This window comes from Loxodonta africana, chromosome 12 (genome assembly GCF_030014295.1).
Source record: "Loxodonta africana isolate mLoxAfr1 chromosome 12, mLoxAfr1.hap2, whole genome shotgun sequence".
NCBI classification, from domain to species: domain Eukaryota; kingdom Metazoa; phylum Chordata; class Mammalia; order Proboscidea; family Elephantidae; genus Loxodonta; species Loxodonta africana.
The window spans coordinates 39454688-39476042 of NC_087353.1; the positions used below are offsets into that span (position 1 = coordinate 39454688).

Genomic DNA, 21355 nt, shown 5'->3' on the forward strand with positions numbered 1-21355 from the left:
GCACATGAAACATTCTCTAGAATAGACCACATGAAGGTCATAAAGCAAGCCTTGTTGTTGTTGCTGTTGTTGTTGTCAGGTGCCGTGGAGTCAGTTCCAACTCATAGTGACCCTATGCACAACAGAACGAAACACTACCCGGTCCTGCACTATCCTTACAATTGTTGTTATGCTTGAGCTCATTGTTGCTGCCACTGTGTCAATCCACCTTGTTGAGGGTCCTCCTCTTTTCCGCTGACTCTGTACTCTGTCAAGCATGATGTCCTTCTCCAGGGACTGATTCCTCCCAACAACATGTCCAAAGTATGTAAGATGCAGTCTCGCCATCCTTGCCTCTAAGGAGCATTCTGGCTGCACTTTTTCCAAGACAGATTTGTTCATTCTTTTGGCAGTCCACAACTGACAAGGTGCTCACTCGTCTAAGCCAAGAAATATGGAAGACAGCTTCCTGGCCAACTGACTGGAAGAGATCCATATTTATGGCTATTCCCTTGAAAGTTGATCCAACTGAATGTGGAAATTAAAGAATAGTATCATTAATATCACACCCAAGCAAAATTTTGCTGAAGATCATTCAAAAACGGCTGTAGCAGTATATCGACAGGGAACTGCCAGAAATTCAGGCCAACACCACAATTCTTCCCCAACACCACAATTCAAAGGCGTCAACTCCTCTTTGGTCTTCCTTATTCATTGTCCAGCTTTCACATCCATACGATGCAATTGAAAATACCATGGCTTGGGTCAGGTGCACCTTAGTCTTCACGGTGACATCTTTGTTCTTCAATACTTTGAAGAGGTCCTTTGCAGCAGATTTGCCCAATGCAATGTGTCTTTTGATTTCTTCACTGCTGCTTCCATGGGTGTTGATTGTGGATCCAAGTAAAATGAAATACTTGACAACTTCAATCTTTTCTCTGTTTTTCATGATGTTGTTCATTGGTCCAGTTGTGAGGATTTTTGTTTTCTTTGTGTTGAGGTGCAATCCATACTGAAGGCTGTGGTCTTTGATCTTCCTTAGTAAGTGCTTCAAGTCCTCTTCCCTTTCAGCAAGCAAGGTTGTGTCATCTCCATAACACAAGTTGTTCATGAGTCTTCCTCCAATCCTGACGCCCCGTTCTTCTTCATATACTCCAGCTTCTCGGATAATTTCCTCAGCATACAGATTGAATAGGTATAGTGAAAGAATACAACCCTGATGCGCACCTTTCCTGACTTTAAACCAATCAGTATCCCCTTGTTCTGTCCGAACAATTGCCTCTTGATCCACATAAGGGTTCCTCATGAGCACAATTAAGTGTTCTGGAATTCCCATTCTTTGCAGTGTTATCCACAGTTTGTTATGATCCACACAGTCGAATGCCTTTGCATAGTCAATAAAACACAGGTAAACATCCTTCTGGTATTCTCTGCTTTAAGCCAGGATCCATCTGACATCAGCAATGATATCCCTGGTTCCACGTCCTCTTCTGAAACCGGCCTGAATTTCTGGCAGTTCCCTGTCGATATACTGCTGCAGCCGTTTTTGAATGATCTTCAGCAAAATTTTGCTGGCGAAAAACAAGGCTCCAGGAATTGAGATGTTTCAACAAACATCAATTGAGATGTTTCAACAAACGGATGCAGCACTGGAGGTGCTCACTTGTCTATGCCAAGAAATATGGAAGACAGCTTCCTGGCCAACTGACTGGAAGAGATCCATATTTATGCCTATTCCCTTGAAAGTTGATCCAACCGAATGTGGAAATTAAAGAATAATATCATTAATATCACACCTAAGCAATATTTTGCTGAAGATCATTCAAAAACGGCTGTAGCAGTATATCGACAGGGAACTGCCAGAAATTCAGGCCGGTTTCAGAAGAGGACGTGGAACCAGGGATATCATTGCTGATGTCAGATGGATCCTGGCTTAAAGCAGGGAATACCAGAAGGATGTTTACCTGTGTTTTATTGACTATGCAAAGGCATTCGACTGTGTGGATCATAACAAACTGTGGATAACACTGCGAAGAATGGGAATTCCAGAACACTTAATTGTGCTCATGAGGAACCCTTATGTGGATCAAGAGGCAATTGTTCGGACAGAACAAGGGGATACTGATTGGTTTAAAGTCAGGAAAGGTGTGTGCCAAGGTTGTCTTCCTTCACCATCCTTATTTAATCTGTATTCTGAGCAAATAATCTCAGAAGCTGGAGTATATGAAGAACAGGGCATCAGGATTGAAGGAAGACTCATCAACAACCTACGTTATGCAGATGACACAATCTTGCTTGCTGAAAGTGAAGAGGACTTGAAGCACTTACTGATGAAGATCAAAGACCACACCCTTCAGTATGGATTGCACCTCAACACAAAGAAAACAAAAATCCTCACAACTGGACCAATGAACAACATCATGATAAACGGAGAAAAGACTGAAGTTGTCAAGTATTTCATTTTACTTGGATCCACAATCAACACCCATGGAAGCAGCAGTCAAGAAATCAAAAGATGCATTGCATTGGGCAAATCTGCTGCAAAGGACCTCTTTAAAGTGATGAAGAACAAAGGTGTCACCGTGAAGACTAAGGTGCACCTGACCCAAGCCGTAGTATTTTCAATTGCATCATATGCATGTGAAAGCTGGACAATGAATAAGGAAGATCAAAGAAGAGTTGATGCCTTTGAATTGTGGTGTTGGCGAAGGATACTGAATATATCATGGACTGCCAGAAGAACAAATAAATCTGTCCCAGAAGAAGTACAACCAGAATGCTCCTTAGAAGCAAGGATGGTGAGACTGCATCTTACATACCCTGAACAAGTTCTCAGGAGGGATCATTCTCTGGAGAAGGACATCGCGCTTGGCAAAGTACAGGGTCAGCGGAAAAAAAGGAAGACCCTCAACGAGGTGGTTGACACAGTGGCTGCAATAATGGGGTCAGGCATAACAACGATTGTAACGGTGGCGCAGAACCAGGCAGTGTTTTGTTCTGTTGTGCATAGGGTCGCTATGAGTAGGAACTGACTGGACGGCACCTAACAACAACAACAACATATTCACACAATGGAACAGTATGCATCGATAAGAACAGTGACAAATCTGTGAAACATTTCATAACATGGGGGGATCTGTAAGGCATTATAAAAAAAATGCTGAGTAAAATTAGTCAACTGCAAAAGGACAAATATTGTATAAGACCACTATTATAAGAACTTGAGAAATAGTTTAAACAGGGAAGAAAATATTCTTTGATGGTTACGAGATGGGGGAGGGACAGAGGGAGGAAGAGGGGTATTCACTAATTATGTAGTGGACAAGAACTGCTTTAGGTAAAGGGAAAGACAACACACAATACAGGAGAAGTCAGCACAAATGGACTAAAGCAAAAGCAAAGAAGTTTCCTGAATAAACCGCATGCTTCGAAGGCCAGCGTGGCAGAGGTGGGGGTTTGGGGACCATGGTTTCAGGGGACATCTAAGTCAGTGGGCATAATAAAATCTATCAAAAAAACATTCTGCATCCCACTTTGGAGAGTGGCATCTGGGGTCTTAAATGCTAGCAAGCAGCCATCTAAGGTTCATTAATTGGTCTCAAGCCACCTGGATCAAAGGAGAATGAAGAACACCAAAGACACAAGGTAATTATGATCCCAAGAGTCAGAATGGGCCGCATAAATCAGAGACTACATCAGCCTGAGACCAGAAGAACTGGATGGTGCCCAGCTACAAGCGATGACTGCCTCAATAGGGAACACAACAGAGAATCCCTGTGGGAGCGGGAGAGCAGTGGGATGCAGACCTCCAATTCTTGTAAAAATACCAGACTTAAGGGTCTGACTGAGACTGGAAGGACTCTGGTGGTCATGGCTCCCAGACCTTCTGTTAGCCCAAGACAGGAACCATTCCCAAAGGCAACTCTTCAGACAGGGATCAGACTGGACAACAGGACAGAAAATGATGCTGGCGAAGAATGAGATTCTTGGATCACGTAGACATATGAGACTACGTTGTCATCTCCTATCTGGAGGGGAGATGAGAGGGCAGAGGGGGTCAGAAGCTGGAGGAATGGACATGGAAAGAGAGGGTAGAGGGAACAAGCGTGCTGTCTCCTTAGGGGGAAAGCAATTAGGAGTATATACCCACTGTCATAGAGTTGATTCTGATTTATAGCGACCCTGTGGGACAGATTAAAACTGCCCCGCAGAGTTTCCAAGGAGCACCTGGTGGATTCGAACTGTTGATCTCTTGGTTAACAGCCGTAGCACTTAACCACTATGCCACCAGAGTTTCCTAGGAGTATACACCAAGGCGTATATAAATTTTTGTATGAGAGGCTGACTTGATTTGCAAACTTTCACTTAAAGCAGAATAAAAATTAAAAAAAAAAAAAAGGATATATGTTCCACAAAAGTAGAGACTTTGCTTAGTCCAATACTGAATCCCTATTGCCTAGAACAGTACCAGGTACATGGTAGGTACTCTTTAAATATTTGGTGACAAAATAATTGTATTCTCCCAATTAAAAAAAAAAAATTAAAGCAGAATTAAATGAAATAGAGAACAAAAAAAAAAACAATTGAAAGAGTTAACAAGACTAAAAGCTGGTTCTTTGAAAAAATTAACAAAATCGATAAACCATTGTCCAAACTGACAAAAACAGGAGAAGAAGCAAACAACCGGAAAAAGAAATGAGATAGGTGATATCAAACAGACCTTACTGAAATTAAAAGAATCATAACAGAATACTATGAAAAATTGTACTCTGACAAATTTGAAAACCTAGACGAAATGGACAAATTTATAGAAACTCACTACCTACTTAAACTAACACAAACAGAGGTAGAACAACTAAATAAACCTATAACAAAAGAATAGATTGAAAAGGTTAATTTAAAAACTCCCAACAAAAAAAAGCCCTGGCCCACACAGCTTCACTAGAGAATTCTACCAAACCTTCAGAGACGAGGTAATACCACTACTACTAAAGGTATTTCAGAGCATAGGAGAGGATGGAAAACTCCCAAACTCATTCTGTGAAGCCAGCATAACCCTGATACCAAAACCAGGTAAAGACAACGCAAAAAAGAAAAAAAAATTACAGGCCAATATCCCTCATGAACTTAGATGCAAAAATCCTCAACAAAATTCTAGCCAATAGAATTCAACAACAGATCAAAAAAAAAAAAAAAAAAATTCACCATGACCAAATGTGATTCATACTAGGTACACAGGGACAGTTCAACATTAGAAAAAAAATCAATGGAACCCACCACATAAGTAATAGAAAAAACAAGAACCACGTGATCTTATCAATTGATGCAGAAAAGGCATTTGACAATGTTGAATACCCATTCATGATAAAAACTCTCAGCAAAATGACCAAATGTGATTCATACTAGGTACGCAGGGACAGTTCAACATTAGAAAAAAAATCAACGTTTAACTCATCACATAAATAAAAGAAAAAACAAGAACCACATGATCTTACGAATTGATGCAGAAAACGCATTTGACAAAGTTGAATACTCATTCATGATAAAAACTCTCACCAAAATAGGAATAGAAGGAAAATTCCTTAACATAATAAAGGGCATTTACACAATGCCAACAGCCAACATCATCCTAAATGGAGAGAGTCTGAAAGCATTCCCCTTGAGGACAGAAACCAGACAAGGGTGCCCTTTATCACTACTCATATTCAACACTGTGCTAGAAGTCCTAGCCAGAGCAATTAGGCTAGACAAAGAAATAAAGGGCATCCGAATCGATAGAAAGAAGTAAAAGTATGTCTATTTGCAGATGATATGATCTTATACACAGAAAACCCTGAAGAATCCACAAGAAAACTACTGAAACTAATAGAAGAGTTCAGCAGAGTATCATGATACAAGGTAAACATACAAAAATCTGCTGGATTCCTCTATACCAACAAACAGGACTTCAAAGAGGAAACCATCAAATCAATACCATTTACAATAGCTCCCAAGATGATAAAATACTTAGGAATAAATCTAACCAGAGACATAAAAGACCTATACAAAGAAAACTGCAAGACACTTATGGAAGAAACCAAGAGAGACATATATGAGTGGAAAAACATACCTTTGCTCATGGATAGGGAGACTCAACATTATGAAAATGTCTATTCTACCCAAAGCAACGTGCACATAAAATGCAACCCGGATCCAAATTCCAATGGCATTTTTTTAAATGAAATGGAGAAACAAATTACCAACTTCATATGGAAAGGGAAGAGGCCCCAGATAAAGCATTACTAAAGAAGAAAAATAAAGTGGGAGGCCTCACACTACCTGATTTTAGAACCTATTATACCACTACTGTAGTCAAAACAGCCCGGTACTGGTACAAGAACAGATACACAGACCAAGGGGACAGAATCCAGGATCCAGACAAAAATTCATCCACCTAAGAGCAGCTAACATATGACAAAGGTCCAAAGTCTGTTAAATGGGCAAAAGATGGTCTCTTTAACAAGTAGTGCTGGCATAACTGGATACACATCTGCAAAAAATGAAACAAGACCCATACTTCTCACCATGCACAAAAACTAACTCAAAATGGATCAAAGACCTAAATATAAAACCTAAAATGATAAAGATCATGAAAGAAAAAATAGGGACAATGCTAGGAGCCTTAATACACTGCAGAAACAGAATACAAAAACATAATTAATAATGCACAAACACCAGAAGAGAAACTAGATATAACTGGGAGCTCCTAAAAATCAAACAACTTATGCTCATCCAAATACTTAATGAAAAGAGTAAAAAGACAACCTACAGACTGGGAAAAACTTTTGGTTACGAAAATTCCAATTAGTGTCTAATCTGTAAAATCTATAAAATGCTGCAAAACCTCAATGACAAAAAGACAAATAACCCAAATAAAAAATGGGCAAAGGATATGAACAGGCAGTTCACCAAAGACGACATTCAGGTGGCTAACAGGTACATGAGGAAATGTTCACGATCATTAGCCATCAGAGAAATGTAAATCAAAACTACAATGAGATATCATCTCACCCCAACAAGGTTGGCATTAATCCAAAAAACACAAAATAATAAAAGCTGGAAAGGTTGTGGAGAGACTGAACACTTGATACACTGCTGGTGGAAATGAAAAATGGTACAACCACTTTGGAAATTGATTTGGTGCTTTTTTAAAAAAGACAGAAATAGAGCTACCACTCCTTGGAATATATTCTAGAGAAATAAGAGCCCTTAGACAAATACATACGTGCACACCATGTTCACTGCAGCACTGTTCACAGTAGCAAAAAGATGGAAACAACCAAGGTGCCCATCAATGGATGAATGGATAAACAAATTATTGTATATTCACACAATGGAATACTACACAATAATAAAGAAGAACAATGAATTCATGAAACATCTCATAACATGGAGGAACACGGAAGGCATTATGTTGAGTGAAATTAGTCAGTCACAAAAGGACAAATGTTGTAGGAGATCACTATTATAATAACTCAAGAAAAGGTTTAAAGACAGAAGAAAACATTCTTTGATGGTTATGAGGGCGGGGAGGGAGGGAGAGGGGTATTCACTAATTAGATAGTAGACATGAATTATTTTAGGTGAAGGGACTACAGGGGAAGTTAGCACAACTGGACTAAACCAAAAGCTAAGAAGTTTCCTGAATACAATCAAACTCTTCGAGGGACAGAGTAGCAGGAACCGGAGTCTGAGGACCATGGTGTCAGGGGACATCTAGGTCAATTGGCATAACAGAGTTTATTAAGAAAATGTTCTGCATCCCACTCTGATGAGTGGTGCCTGGGGTCTTAAAAGCTCGCAAGCAGCCATCTAAGATGCATCAACTGGTCTCAACCCACCTGGAGCAAAGGAGAATGAAAAACACCAAAGACGCAAGGAAAATATGAGCCCAAGAGACAGAAAGGGACACATAAGCCAGAGACTCTATCAGCCTGAGTCCGGAAGAACTAGATGGTGCCCAGCTACCATCGATGACTGCCCTGACAGGGAACACAACTGAGAATCCCTGATGGGCAGGAGAAAATTGGGACGCAGACCTCAAATTCTAGTAAAAAGACCAGAGTTAATGGTCTGACTGAGACTGGAGGGACCCCAGAGGTCATGGTCCCTGGACCTTCTGTTAGTCCAGAACTAAAACCATTCCCAAAGCCAACTCTTCAGACAAACTTAGACTGGATATAAGATATAAAATGATACTGGTGAGGAATGTGCTTTTTAGCTCAAGTAGACACATGAGACTACGCGGGCAGCTCCTGTCCGGACGTGAGGTCAGAAGGTAGAGAGGGACAGAAGCTGGTTGAATGGACACAGGAAATACAGGTTGGAGAGAAGGAGTGTGCTGTCACGTTGCAGGGAAACCAACTAGGGTCACAAAGCAATGTGCGTGTAAGTTTTTTATGAGAAACTGACTTGAATTGTAAACTTTCAATTAAAGCACTATTAAATAAAACAGAGAGAGACTGAGATTTCTATCAAGAAAAAGGCTCACACAATTGTAGAGGCTGAAGCATCCCAAGTCCACGGAGCAGGATAGAGGCTTCTCTCAATTCACATAGCTGCAGGGGCTGCCGAACCCAAGATTGGCAGGTTGGAAGGCTCCCGCTCTCAGGCTATGAAGACTGACGAATCCCAAGGTCTGCAGATAAGCTGATAGCTCAAATCCCAAGAGCCAGAGGTCAGACGAACAGAAAGTGGCCGCAGGATCCAGAGTGAGCAAAAAAGCCAAAACATCGGCTTATATTCAGATGCAAGCCAAACCCCCAAGGAAACTCCCTTTCAGCTGACTGGCTACTCACAGCAGATTCAGTCATGGGAGTGATCACATACAAACACTGAGAATCATGGCCCAGCCAAGCTGACACACAATTTTAACCATCACAGCTGGCAAGAGGTTTCTGAAGCCCAGATGACACGCTGATTTCAGTCTGATGAAACCTGGAACAGAAAACCAGCCAGGCATTGCCTGGGCTTATCACCTACAGAAACTGAGATAAATCTGTGCTGTTTCAAGCGAGTAAGTTGTAATAATTTGTTCTACAGCCAAAGAAAACAAAACAGTGACCATAAATCCTGGTCAACCCAGGACAATCCCAGCTTAAGCATGGTGTCCCTGCACAGTGAATCTCCTTTCACTCTCACTATCATTTAGATGATAAATTACATGGTCATGCTAACAATAGTATCACCTCACAACCCCTAAATGCACATGAGGATGTGACAGAATAAACAGGTACTACCTGAAAAAGCTGTAGGGGAAGTGGGAGCTCATCGCAGCTAGCCAAATTTCAAATAAGGCAAGAGGTGGAAGAAATGCTTAGAGAATCGGGCAGCTCGCTGATTAAGGGGCAGCATATCTAAAGCCATGTAGAATGCGGGGGACTATTAGTAGGCTGGGTTGGGGCAAGACCATGATGGGAATGATGATGCCATGAAGACAGAGAGGCCAGACAGCTTCCACTTGTGACGCTGACTGATAAAAACAGAGGCAAGAGCCATGATGGACACAGTCTCAGAGGTTTCTTTGAAGAGAGTGGGGCACTGGGCTAAAAGACCCAATTTTGTAGGTTTTGTTGTTAGTTTCTTCATGTGTATATGTCTTATCTCCTACTATAACTTACTTATAAGTGGGGATTCTGTCTTACTCTTTTTAAAATATAATCCTCTTCCCTAATTTTGTACTACGTTCAAAGTAGTTGTATAATTATGACGTGTGGCTACAGGTGGTCTCCAGATTATGACTGAGTTCCACTCCTAAGTCTGTCGTTAAGCCAAATTTGTATGTAAGCCAGAATCGTTAGGTCCAGTTCGTATCTAACGTCAGTCAAATGTTTGTTTTGGCACATAGGATATAGCGTAACTTTCTATTCATAAAAAAACGTTAAGGGAACACTTCCATATCCACTAAAATATCTTTAAGAAAATAACACAGTAATATTAATAATGTTTTGACGTGTGTCACAAAGTGGCACCTGTTTGTATGTACCTTCTCCACAGTTGAAAAGATACTCCAAACTAAAAAATCTATACTGGGCCACATTTCTGTTGGGTTTGAACCCTCCTCAGAAGAGGCAGACGATCATCCCCCCATCACCTCCTCACCAGACCTGTCAACCCCACCACCAACTATGATGCCCCTGCCTTGGGGTACAAGGGAGAAAGTGCCACTCAGGATGTGCTAAGAGTGAGCGCAGGCCTATGGGTTGGGAAGAGGATGCTTAATGAAGCCTAAGTCCACAGTTCTCCACAGATCCCAGAAATCATATGGACATACAGAGGTCAGGAATCTAAGACTGCCCCCCCCCCGCCCTCCTCCCCTCCACTCCCACCTCCAGCCACCAAAAGGCCAAGAATCACTGCAAGAGTGAAATCTCACATGTGTAAGGTGGGAGAAACAGAAATCCAGAGAGGTGCTGGATTGGTCCAGGGCTGCACAGCACAGAGGGCCGGGCAGGATGGGGTAGGGGTGGAGCTGGGTAAGTGGGCGCCGTGGAGACCCAGCCCTGTGCGCAGTACAGAATATTGACGAGGTGTACTAGAAGAATGCATAGAGGCAGTGCCCCTGACCTGGCTACCAGCTGCCACCACCTGCAGAGCCACCATGTGGAGCGGAGTGGCGGTGCTTGGGGTACACAAATGTGGGGCCTGCCATTTCTAAGCTCCAAGGGAGGCAGGTCCATGTGGGCTCTCTGCTGGCTGTTGGGGGCAGTGGCTGGGTGTGCCAAGTCACAGGGGCCCACGCACCACCAACAGCAGCCCAAGAACCCGCTGTGGCACCCACTCAGCAGGAGAAGTGTGGCTCACTGTGGGAGCCTAGTGGCCAAACACCAAGTCAGTTTTTTCCTGATAGGCTTTACTGAGGTCCGTTCATATCTACTATCAAAACCAAACCCACTGCCGTCGAGTTGATTCCGACTCATGGCGACCCTATAGGACAGAGTAGAACTGCCCCATAGAGTTTCCAAGGAGTGCCTGGCGGATTCAAACTGCCGACCTTTTGGTTAGCAGCCGTAGCACTTAACCACTACACCACCAGGGTATCTACTAAAAAAATGTAAATCAGACGTTTGTAGAAGAGGGCAGGATCATGGCCAGGAAGCATACCTTTTTCTCACTGAATGCATGTTAAATTATCTTTTAGAATTCAAAAGAGGTGAGAAGAGGAACTTTAGTTACATGAAAAATAATACTGCTTCTGACAAAGATAAGTCATAATTGCTTCAGGTCTATAACAACAGAATTCACTCTGACTCCTTGAACTAAATGGTTTCCTTTTGCTAGCATTAATTCCCAAACAACTACACTGGACATCTAAGAACTGCCTGCCAACTCTTATTTACAAAAAAAAAAAAAAAAAAAAAGGCAGTATTAGCAGAGATTCAAAATAGTTTTTCATAGTAGATTGTGAAGAATCGGCTAAGTAACTGTGTTTGGTGGTGAAGTCTGCCATCTGCTGGGAATAAAGGTGAAATTTTGGTAACACTAACCAGTTCTGTAAACTACCTCCACTTAGGCACTCTACTAACTGTATCTGTGATACAACTGCATTTTGCATAAACACACACACAAACACACACACATCCTTGTCATGGGTTAGCCAAGTAGGAATCAGTCAGATTTATTACTTGGTAAGGTAAAGATCAAGGAGCCCTGGTTGCACAATGGTTATGTCCTCAGCTGCTAATCAAAAGGTCGGTGGTTTAAACCCACTAGCCCTCCACGGAAGAAAAGACCTGGTGACCAGCTCCCATAAAAATTACAGCCTAGCAAACCCTATGGGGCAGTTCTACCCTGTCCTATAGGATCACTATGAGTTAGAATCGACTCGATGGGACCCAACAACAAAGTGAAGATCAAGGTAAGCAGAAGTCTGAACGTAAGACACCATGGGGAGAGTAAGGAATGGAAGTAGGCTTGAGTGGGTGGCGGGGTTCTAAAAGCGCCACGGATTTGTGGAAAAGTTCCATGGATTTTTCACAAGCCCTCTCATGTATCAAGAAAGGCTTAAAGTGAATCAGAGAAGCACATGTGCCCAGACCAAGGTAACTGAAGGTTAAGGTTAAAAATCATTTTAACAGCTTTACCATGAGACCAGAAGAACTGGATGGTGCCTGGCTACTACTACTGGACATTCTGATCAAAGATTCTATACAAGAATCCTCATCAAAAGAAGGAAAACAAAGAACAGAATTTCAAATTCTCATGGACTCCAGACTTTCTGGAGCCACGGAGGCTGGATGAGCCCCTGAAACTACTGCTCTAGGACCTTAAATCAAATCCTGAAGTCTTCTTAAAACCAAACAATAGTTTAGCTTAACTAGTAAAAAATGTCTGCCTTGTGCATCATGCTCTTTTAAGAATGATCTATATGGGATCAAACTGACAACAGCAACTCAAAAGATTAGATAGGACCCTTAGCGGGCAGTAAGCTCATGTTAATGGGGGAGGAACAACTCAGAAAAGGAGGGTGAGAATGGTTGCACAACTCTAAGAATGTAATCAAAGTCACTGAATTGTACATGCAGAAACTGTTGAATTGGTGAATGTTTTGCTGTGTATATCCTCAGCAACAACAAAATAAAAATATTTTTGAAATTTTAGTGAAAAAAATCATTTTAATGGTGATCAAAACTATTTACATACAAAATATTTTGAAAAATCTTCCTCCAAATCCGAATCATTTAAATATGGTTATAAAATTCCTAGTAAATACTACGCTTAGCGGTTTTAATAAACTGCTCTTTTAGAAAGTATAAATAGTAGAAAAACCTGATAATCTCTATGGCTATAATAACCATTTCTATGAGAAGCCTTGTTCAGGTTTCCAAGCTTTATCCTATGTGTAGCAGATTGTATTTTCCAAACATAACTGCAGCAATATCTCCCATCATACATGCTCCTTTGCAATGTGACCCTACCAGTACCACTACCCCACAGCACCATAAGGTGGAGTCCAATTCTCCTTCCCTTGAATCTGGGCTGGCCTTACAACTCACTTGTAACCAACAGGATATGGCGGAACGGATGCTGTACAGCTTCCACAGCCAGGTCAGGAAAGTTCTGACAGCTTTCCCCTTGCCCTCCTGGAACACTTGCTCCCTAGATGCTTCTCTCAGGATTGTGTCTCTTAAAATCCAGCTGCCAAGCTGTGAAAAGTACAAGCCACATGAAGAGTCCAAATGTAAGTCAAATCATCTGAGGGCAGTCACTAGACACATGAGTAAAGGAGCCTCAGACGGCGCCAGCCTCTAGCCATTCGAGTCACCCTCCGGTATCTCCATCGTCCCAGCTAAGGCCCTAGACATACAGTAGCAGAGAGAAGCCAGCCCTTACTGGCTGTCCAAATTCCTGACATGAAATCTGTGGGTGTAATAAAATTATCGTCATCTTAAGTTACTAAGTTTCGGGGTGATTTGTTACGCAGCAACACTAACTGAAACACCGTGTATACCATAGTCTTGCTGACAGCAAGGGTACTCAAACAATAAGCCAAGTATCTCAGAGAAGAAGCCCAATATAACTGTACACATTTCAGCATAAAAATTGTTACTGAGTTACATTGCCCACTCTCTTATTTCCATGTGGACGGACCGTCTTTGTAAGACTCTACCAGGTCTCCCTCTGTCCTCTCACTCACTCCTCTCCTAATCAGATTGGTTGGTTTTGGAGAAGGAACTGGGTATGCCTAATTCAGCCCCGTCCTCTCCCATCTTCTTGGAATCTGAAAATCGCTCACAGTCTGCTCTGTTCTCCAGAGCCTTAAACCTTCAGACTCTACTCCCTGAGGAAAGGCCAGTAGTAAGTGGGAGTATATTCAATTTAGGGGCTACTAGCAAGTACATTGTTTCCATGCAATTAAAACAACTTTTTCAAACAGACTGCCATCTGCCTAACTCCTGGTTGCAATCTTCGGTAGGGAAAAAAGAATTGGGATTGATTGGGTTCCCCTAAAATCCCAATAAGAACTACTATTAAAAACAATGTTAGAAATAGATACTTATTGAAAGAGCTGTCTGTACTTGCTATCTCAACATCTCTTCTCTTTCTCTCCTGAACCCACTTTAATTTTCATCCCCACCACTCCACAGAAACTGTTCTTGTTAAGATGATCTCCACAATGTCAGTCCTCTTACTTGACTATCAGCAGCATGTGATAACTGTTGATCACTCCCTCCTCCTCAAAACACTTTCTTCACTTGGTTTCCAGAGCACCACTCTCTCCTAGTTTTCATCCTACTTCACTGGATGCAGGCTCTCCCTCTTCTTCCAGATTTCTTCATACTGGAGAACGCCAGGGGTTAGTTTCTAATCCTCTTTTCTTTATTTTCACTAACTCACTAAGTGATATCTCATGGCTTTAAATATCAATTATATGCCGATAACTCCCAAATTTATATTTCTATCTCAGACTTCTCTCTTGAATTCTGTACTTACGATGGCCTACTCGGATTATTTGCTCAGCATACAAATTGGATAAGTATGGTGAAAGGATACAACCTTGATGCACACCTTTCCTTATTTTAAATCATGCAGTATCCCCCTGTTCTATTCAAACAACTGCCTCCTGGTCTATGCACAGGCTTTGGCAATACGATTCCCTCAAAAACTTAGTAGGCCTTTGATCGATTTTTCAGTCAGTTCCATGTGCCAGTAACCACACAAACAAAATTCTTTCCTAGACATAATTCTCAAGCCTGATTTATTTCTTTGCTTCCTTGCCATTCTCTTTAAACTAATGGCAGCCACCTGGAGGCCGCAGGCAACAAGAGGTCAGTGGATCTCAACTTTAGCTGAACAAGAGAGTCACTTGGAAACTTTTTCAAAATCCCTCTGTACCGCAGACCAATTAAATCAGAAGCTCTGCAGGTGGGACCAAGGTGATTCTGATGAGCTGCCATGAACAAGAACCAGTATGTGGACAGGCCATACCCTTAATGTGATCTCTGCCACAGGACTGAGTCACAGTTTTCAGCTGAGAAAGTTTACTAAGGCCCTTGTTGCTCAAAGTTGTTTTCAGCTCTTAGTCTCTTATTCTCTGGAGTTTAGAAGCAGCCTATTTTTCCTTTCACTGGCCCCAAATATTGGAACTTTGTTTTTTTTTTTAAATAAACTAGACAATTCTGTCTTAAGCTCATCTATTTCTTACTGATAATAGTCAACACACACTAATAAACACTCTGATCTTCTTCAACATCTGACCTAAGTTGGCATGAGTGTGCCTTCCAAGTTATCACCGATGACACATTTTCCAAATGGGTTACTACTGCAACATGGGTGTCTGTCTTTCCCACCTCCAATAACAGTCTCCTCATCAGTATGCCACCTAACTGCTAAGACAATGTCACAAATTTTAAGATTTTATTATACCAGAATTCCACGTCCAGTACTAACTGCTGTACCAAAAACCCTAAAACCTCAGTGGCTCAGCCAAAGCTTTTTATCTTGCTGCCATCGCAGTTGAGCAGGCTGCTGGGATATTCTTCTCCACCTCTCATTCAATGATCCAGGTTCCTTTCATTTTATGGTTTCACCCTTCTCTGGGTTCTAGTGGAGGTAGAGAGGGTAGAGAAGGTGTCCTTCTATTAACTATCTTGTTCTAGGAAGACACAGACCACTCTGTCCCCATACTGCTGGTTAAACTAACCACATGGCCCCACTTAGATACAAGAAGGGTTGAGAAATGTAGTCTAGATGTGTGTCCAGCAAGAATAAGAAAGCACTGATACTAGTAAGCACTAGTGGCCTCTTCCACACCCCTCAAAAATTAAGCTCCATAGTGCAAGAGTCTTTGGTTTGTTCACAGATGTATCATGAGTACCTAGAGTACTGACTGGCACATAGCAGGTGCTCAAAAAACCCTTCTGAATACATGAATAAATGTATGGACGAGGTGAATCACAGATACAGTACCATGTGGCATTTCTGTTTTGTAACACAGGCAAACTGAATGGACCTGGGACTAAAAGAATAATGAATTATACTGCATACAGTTACTTAGACAAATCATTAAACAGAAGCTTCTGGGAAAATAAAAATACACTTCTAGGCATGAAACACTACACAAATATACAATGAAAATCCAAATACAAACTGGTTAAACACATAGTAAATTCATCTGTTGTGAATACATAGAAATATTCATTCAAAATATTAGTATAAACACAATGGGCAGTCTTTACAGAAATTATTATTAAACTGATTACACATCCTTTTGTTAGGTAGTAACCTCTTTACCCACGTCGGCCTCAAAAGTTCACCCACACCTTCCTCAAAGAGCAAGGGCATTGCACATACAAAGCTCTGATTTTGAGAAAAGTTACCAACACACATATGTACCGTGAAAAGACCTGATGAGTATGCATGTCCAACACACAAGGTACACATCTGTCACACTTCAGAACCAACACATTTATGATACTAGCTTTAAAATTATGTATGCTGATAATGCTCGATTTTTCTTGAATTTTTAAGTCACTTGTCCAAAAGTAAAGGACTTATTGAAAGACAATAACAAAGCAGAAATAAAAATAACAGGTCAGACCTACTTCACACGCGTGTTGTTCAGTTCAAAGAAGAATATAAGAACGGCCTTGTGATTTGTGTACTCTTCTGTACGTATGTTACAGTTCAGTGAAAAATGTCAGAAGTGTATGTGAAAATCTCCTTTGTCAATCGTAAAGCAGTATTTAAACATCAGTCAGTTATCTTTAAATAAATATTAAAACACCAATTTAAAAAGTGTTATAGATTAGCTAACGGAGCTTGTTCACCAAATTAAGGTGAACAAGAAGTTCCTCATTTGTCTAGTCTCAGCATTTAGAATGAGAATTTTCAGGAAAAAAATTACACCAGCTAATCTGATCACTATGAAAGGTAACAGAGCAAAAAACTACCTCAAGTCCAAAGAGCTAGACTCTAAACAAGAAACCGAGGAATAAATAATAAATCAAAACAGAGTTCGCGTACTTTAAGAAAGGGAAAAGCAACAAATTAAAAATCTACTAAAAGTTATCTTCATTTAACAAAAACGAGAAGAAACTATGGGGCTTCTTTTCTTTTTTTTTGAAGATTTAAAATAATGACTCCTCAAACAAAACCTACTGGAATTTACAAGAAAAGACTCAGGATAGGATGTTCAGTTTAACACACTTTCATGGTTAACTGAAAACCTACCTAAATGAAAAAAAAAATCTAACGCACTGTCAGAGATATATGAAGTTAGCTGTACGCTTAAGTTTTTTTTTTTTTTTAACTAATTTCTGATTTGAGCTTATTTGTTTTTTTCTTGGTTGAGTTTTAAGAAAGAAAGAAGAAGAAGAAAAAAAAAAACCTGGTTATGGAAGCTTTCTAATAGTTGAAATCCAGTAAAATGACCAGGCTTAAGAACCCAGATCACAAATTATACATATGACCCTATATATTCTTCTATTGTGTAGCAAACCAGCCAACAAACAAATCCAAACTAGCGAGAAAGGTTTTAAAACAAAGGCTGTCGCAACTTTTAGGGAAAGAAAAATATGGCATTCTTACACCTCTGGAAATAAACTGAAGGGAAGAAAAATGATGGTGCTAAGTATGCCACAGAAAAATCAGACATCAAACCCACCCAAATATTGTTAATTAATGACTACTTTTGAAGGTCTGGATACATCCCAATATGGCAATGGTTGTAAAATACAATATTTCCCTCAACCTTAAAGAGGCAAAGATTTAACTCCTTTACTTTATGCAGTGTTTTTTCAACATTTAAACTCTATAAACATGAAGAAAATTTGCTTGAAAAAAGAATTAAAGTGAATAAAAACTTACTTTTCACTCTGGACCAGGAGCATTGTAACGTTTAATTTTACTGAATAAAGGGACCACTCCAAACATAATCAATATCTCCACCTCCTGGAATTTTTAAGTTCTACTTTTAAACTCAAGTGATGCCGCAGCATGATATTTTTGCAACTCCCAGTGTAAGTGTTAGTATTAAGATTTTACTGCACCACATCCTTATTTGGTAGGCATCTATCAGGAAACTGGCCCAAGTTCTGTTCCTGATGAAAAAGACGGACAGTCAGGGAACACAGACTGAGACACAAAACAGAGTTACCCAAGAGGAATGCTCCTTCATCTGGTGTTGGTTGCTGTGAGGGCCACTGGCGTGGCCGCGCCAAAAGCAGTTTTGGCAGAGCTGGTAGTTGTGGCACTGCTGGCATCGGTACCGGAAGCCCATCATACTCTCACACCGGCAGTAGGAACACTCCACAGGATGGAAGACTTGTAGGAGGGAGAGGAAGAGGGCGAGCAAGAAGGGCAGGGGAGAAGGGATGAGATGAGAGGAACAAGGAAAGAATTTTCAGAGAATAAAGTCAATACAGAGAAAAACCAAATCTAATATAAAGGCAAGGGTGAAGACGACATGAGAACCAAAGAATCTAAATTGCCCCCTAGCTAGTTAATGCAACCAGCCAACTAGAACAACAACAAAAATGACTCCATATAAAAAAACAAAGCCTTTCAATTTAGAATACCTGTACCGTACCCGTTGTCGCTGAGTCGATTCCAACTCCTAGCAACCCTACAGGACAGAGTAGAACTGCCCCATAGAGTTTCCAAGGAGTACCTGGTGGATTTGAACTTCTGATCTTTTGGTTAGCAGCCACAGTCAATTTAGAATACATTTCAATCCACCTTAGAGAACAACCAATTTCCTTCTTAATGAAACTCATGTTTTTTAAAGCTTAGATAAGCACAGAAGGAGGAGAGAGACACCTTCACTCCAAAATTGTTTTTCCAAACCTATTGTTGTTTTTAGGGATGGTTTATTGTTAAATGTGTACATATTTGCTTCCTTCACTAACTTATAAAATTCTTGAGAGCTAGGACTATGTGATGTGTTTCTGTTACCTGCAAAAATAGTGTTTTACACAGTATACTACACTGAAGGCCTTAAAATGGCGAATTTACCACGTATCTGGACTCAAATGGTAACTGGTAAAAAAAAACTAGGCCAAATATATTTAAGTATTAGTTTTAAGTCAAAGCTTTAAGTAACACCACGAACATTAAAGTACCCTAGACCAATGAAGGGGCCGTGATTTGGAGAAAGGGAACTCGGCGACCTGTACTCTTTTTTCCACCTATCAAGGCTTATGGAAAACTGCCAGGCTGGCAGGAAGGATTCACAGAGATTTCTGGGGTCCTCTCACATTAGGGGCTATTTAGAGATTGTAGTTCAGTAAGTGGGAAGTGGACAGCACTATCATGGGCAATGCACAACTGTATATTATAGATTAATTTTTAATGTTGGTAACAGAATTGTTCCCTCTGGCAATCCACTCTGAACACAAGAAACAGAAGTCAGTAGGAAAGAGGAATATAGTACTCAAATCTTTTGAACGATTCTTTCTAGCACTATATATACAAAGCCAATCTTACCCAATCTCATCTCAATTATAAGGATGTTTAATCTTGCTCCAAAAATGTATATTAACTAGGGAATCAAAACTAAAAAACAAAACAAAAAAGCACTAGGTGAGAAAAACTATGTAACAAGATCATCAAAGACTAGAAGAAAAATAAAATCGGCAATGAGAAATCCAAAGGACATACCGCCTCTAAGAAATTAAAGTTTTTTGTCATCAGGATATTTCTAAAGAATGACAAAAGCGCTAATCAGAGTGTGTACTTTAATTATAACTACACAGTTTGGTATAGCTACTCCAGGGAACATCACGCCAAATCAATCCGGAGTTAACATCAATGCAACCAACACCAGAGCAGCCAATATTCACAATTGTGAATAATAATTTGGGGTTAATATTAAATGATATATGTATATTAATGTTAAATTATCAACTATATTCTGATAATTTTGGGTAAACATGTACGTTTATGTGATTTTCCTCAACTCTCCTCTAAACCAATGAAGAGCCGGGTATGCACACAAGTCAGTGGAATGAGTGACAAGGTGGAAAAGCAGAGAACCAGAACGAGGGAAAGATCAACAAGCACGCTGGGTCAGATTATAAATCAGAAAAAGGCTAACCAAACTCTGGCAAAAGCATTCATTTTGGTGGAGTGCACCACGTGGTAGTTATGTTCATATAAGTACTATACACTTGGATTAGTAAATCAATATAAAAAGTGCAACTGTTGCTGAAGCAAGTAAGCATTTGTCTTTATGAACAGTAACTTCAATTTCATAGGAAGAAACAAAGGGCCCAAACCTAAAAAAAATCTAGGACTACCATAATTTTAAAATTTGTTTCCCATCATAAAAATAAGACATATAGACAAACTTTAGAGTGATAGGTAATGTGTTTTATTTCTAGAATTTCCATGATTTCATAACATTTCTGTCTCTGAGAAAAAATAATACGACTGACCACTTAAGAATGTAATCAATAAATAATACACTATATACAAAGTCACAAAAAAAGTTTATATGGGTAAAAATGACAAATGAAATTCTTTCCACTTGGTTTCCTAGATACAAAATGATTTTATGACAATGAATTGGATATGAAACTACTAAAACACTTCAGGCTATAAAAGCACTGCCCCAAAATGTACCAATAATACTGTAATAATTTCATAATTTAAGTCTCTACCCCGCAATCCTGTTAAAAATTTTAACTGTTTTAATCCATACAAAAGATTACAGTCCTTTAAGTATGTAATCCTGAATCTGAGGTACTTATGAATTAAAGTCATAGTTAGGCAAAAGACTGAAAAGTTAGAAAAAAAGTACAGACAGAAATGGGAGAAAATAAAAAGAATACGGAAGTACAGACTTCATTCTTACAGGGAGGTAAAGAGAAGATTGCTTTTTAATGGCTTCTCAGCTGGTCTTCCCCGCTCTCTTTTGTGGAGTGAGGAGAGGTAGGCAAGAGCCTTGAGAGAAGGAGGGTTGTATAAAAAAACTAAGGCCTCCTCTTTAATAAACTCAAACGACCTAAAAAAAAAGGAGGTAAACTGGTAGCAATACAAGAGAAAATTAAGAAGTTACTAAGAGAAAGGTGGCAGCTCCAGGTGTGTCGGAGTAGAACTGTGCTCCATGGGGTTTTCAATGGTTGATTTTTTTGAAAGTAGAGTACCAGGAGTCTCTTCCGAGGCACCTCTGGGTAGACTCTAATCTCCAATCTTTTGGTTAGCAGCCAAGGGCTCTGCACCATGAGTTGAATCAACTCAATAGCAACTGGGTTTTAAGTTATAATTACCATTTCAATTCAAAGCAAAACAAAGATTTAAGCCAAATCACTGCGAAGAATACCAAAAGTAGATACAAGGTAAAATAATAAATGGAAAAAAATGAAGATATGTGAAACCCAGTGTTAAAATATACTTT

General features: G+C 40.2%; 1 protein-coding gene across 15 annotated transcripts in view; it reads right to left on the minus strand.

The window, feature by feature from the left end:
- The window catches only part of DTNB (dystrobrevin beta), a 415855-nt gene that overhangs the window by 243001 nt on the left and 151499 nt on the right, over positions 1-21355 (minus strand). For all 15 annotated transcript variants that reach the window (XR_002786283.2, XM_064295128.1, XM_064295125.1 and 12 more), the window contains one exon: positions 18116-18282. Coding sequence is in view for 14 of the 15 variants with exons in the window: in XM_064295128.1 (XP_064151198.1) it covers positions 18116-18282 (167 nt within the window). In the remaining variant the exon portion in view is untranslated. The remainder of the gene's footprint in view (positions 1-18115; positions 18283-21355) is intronic.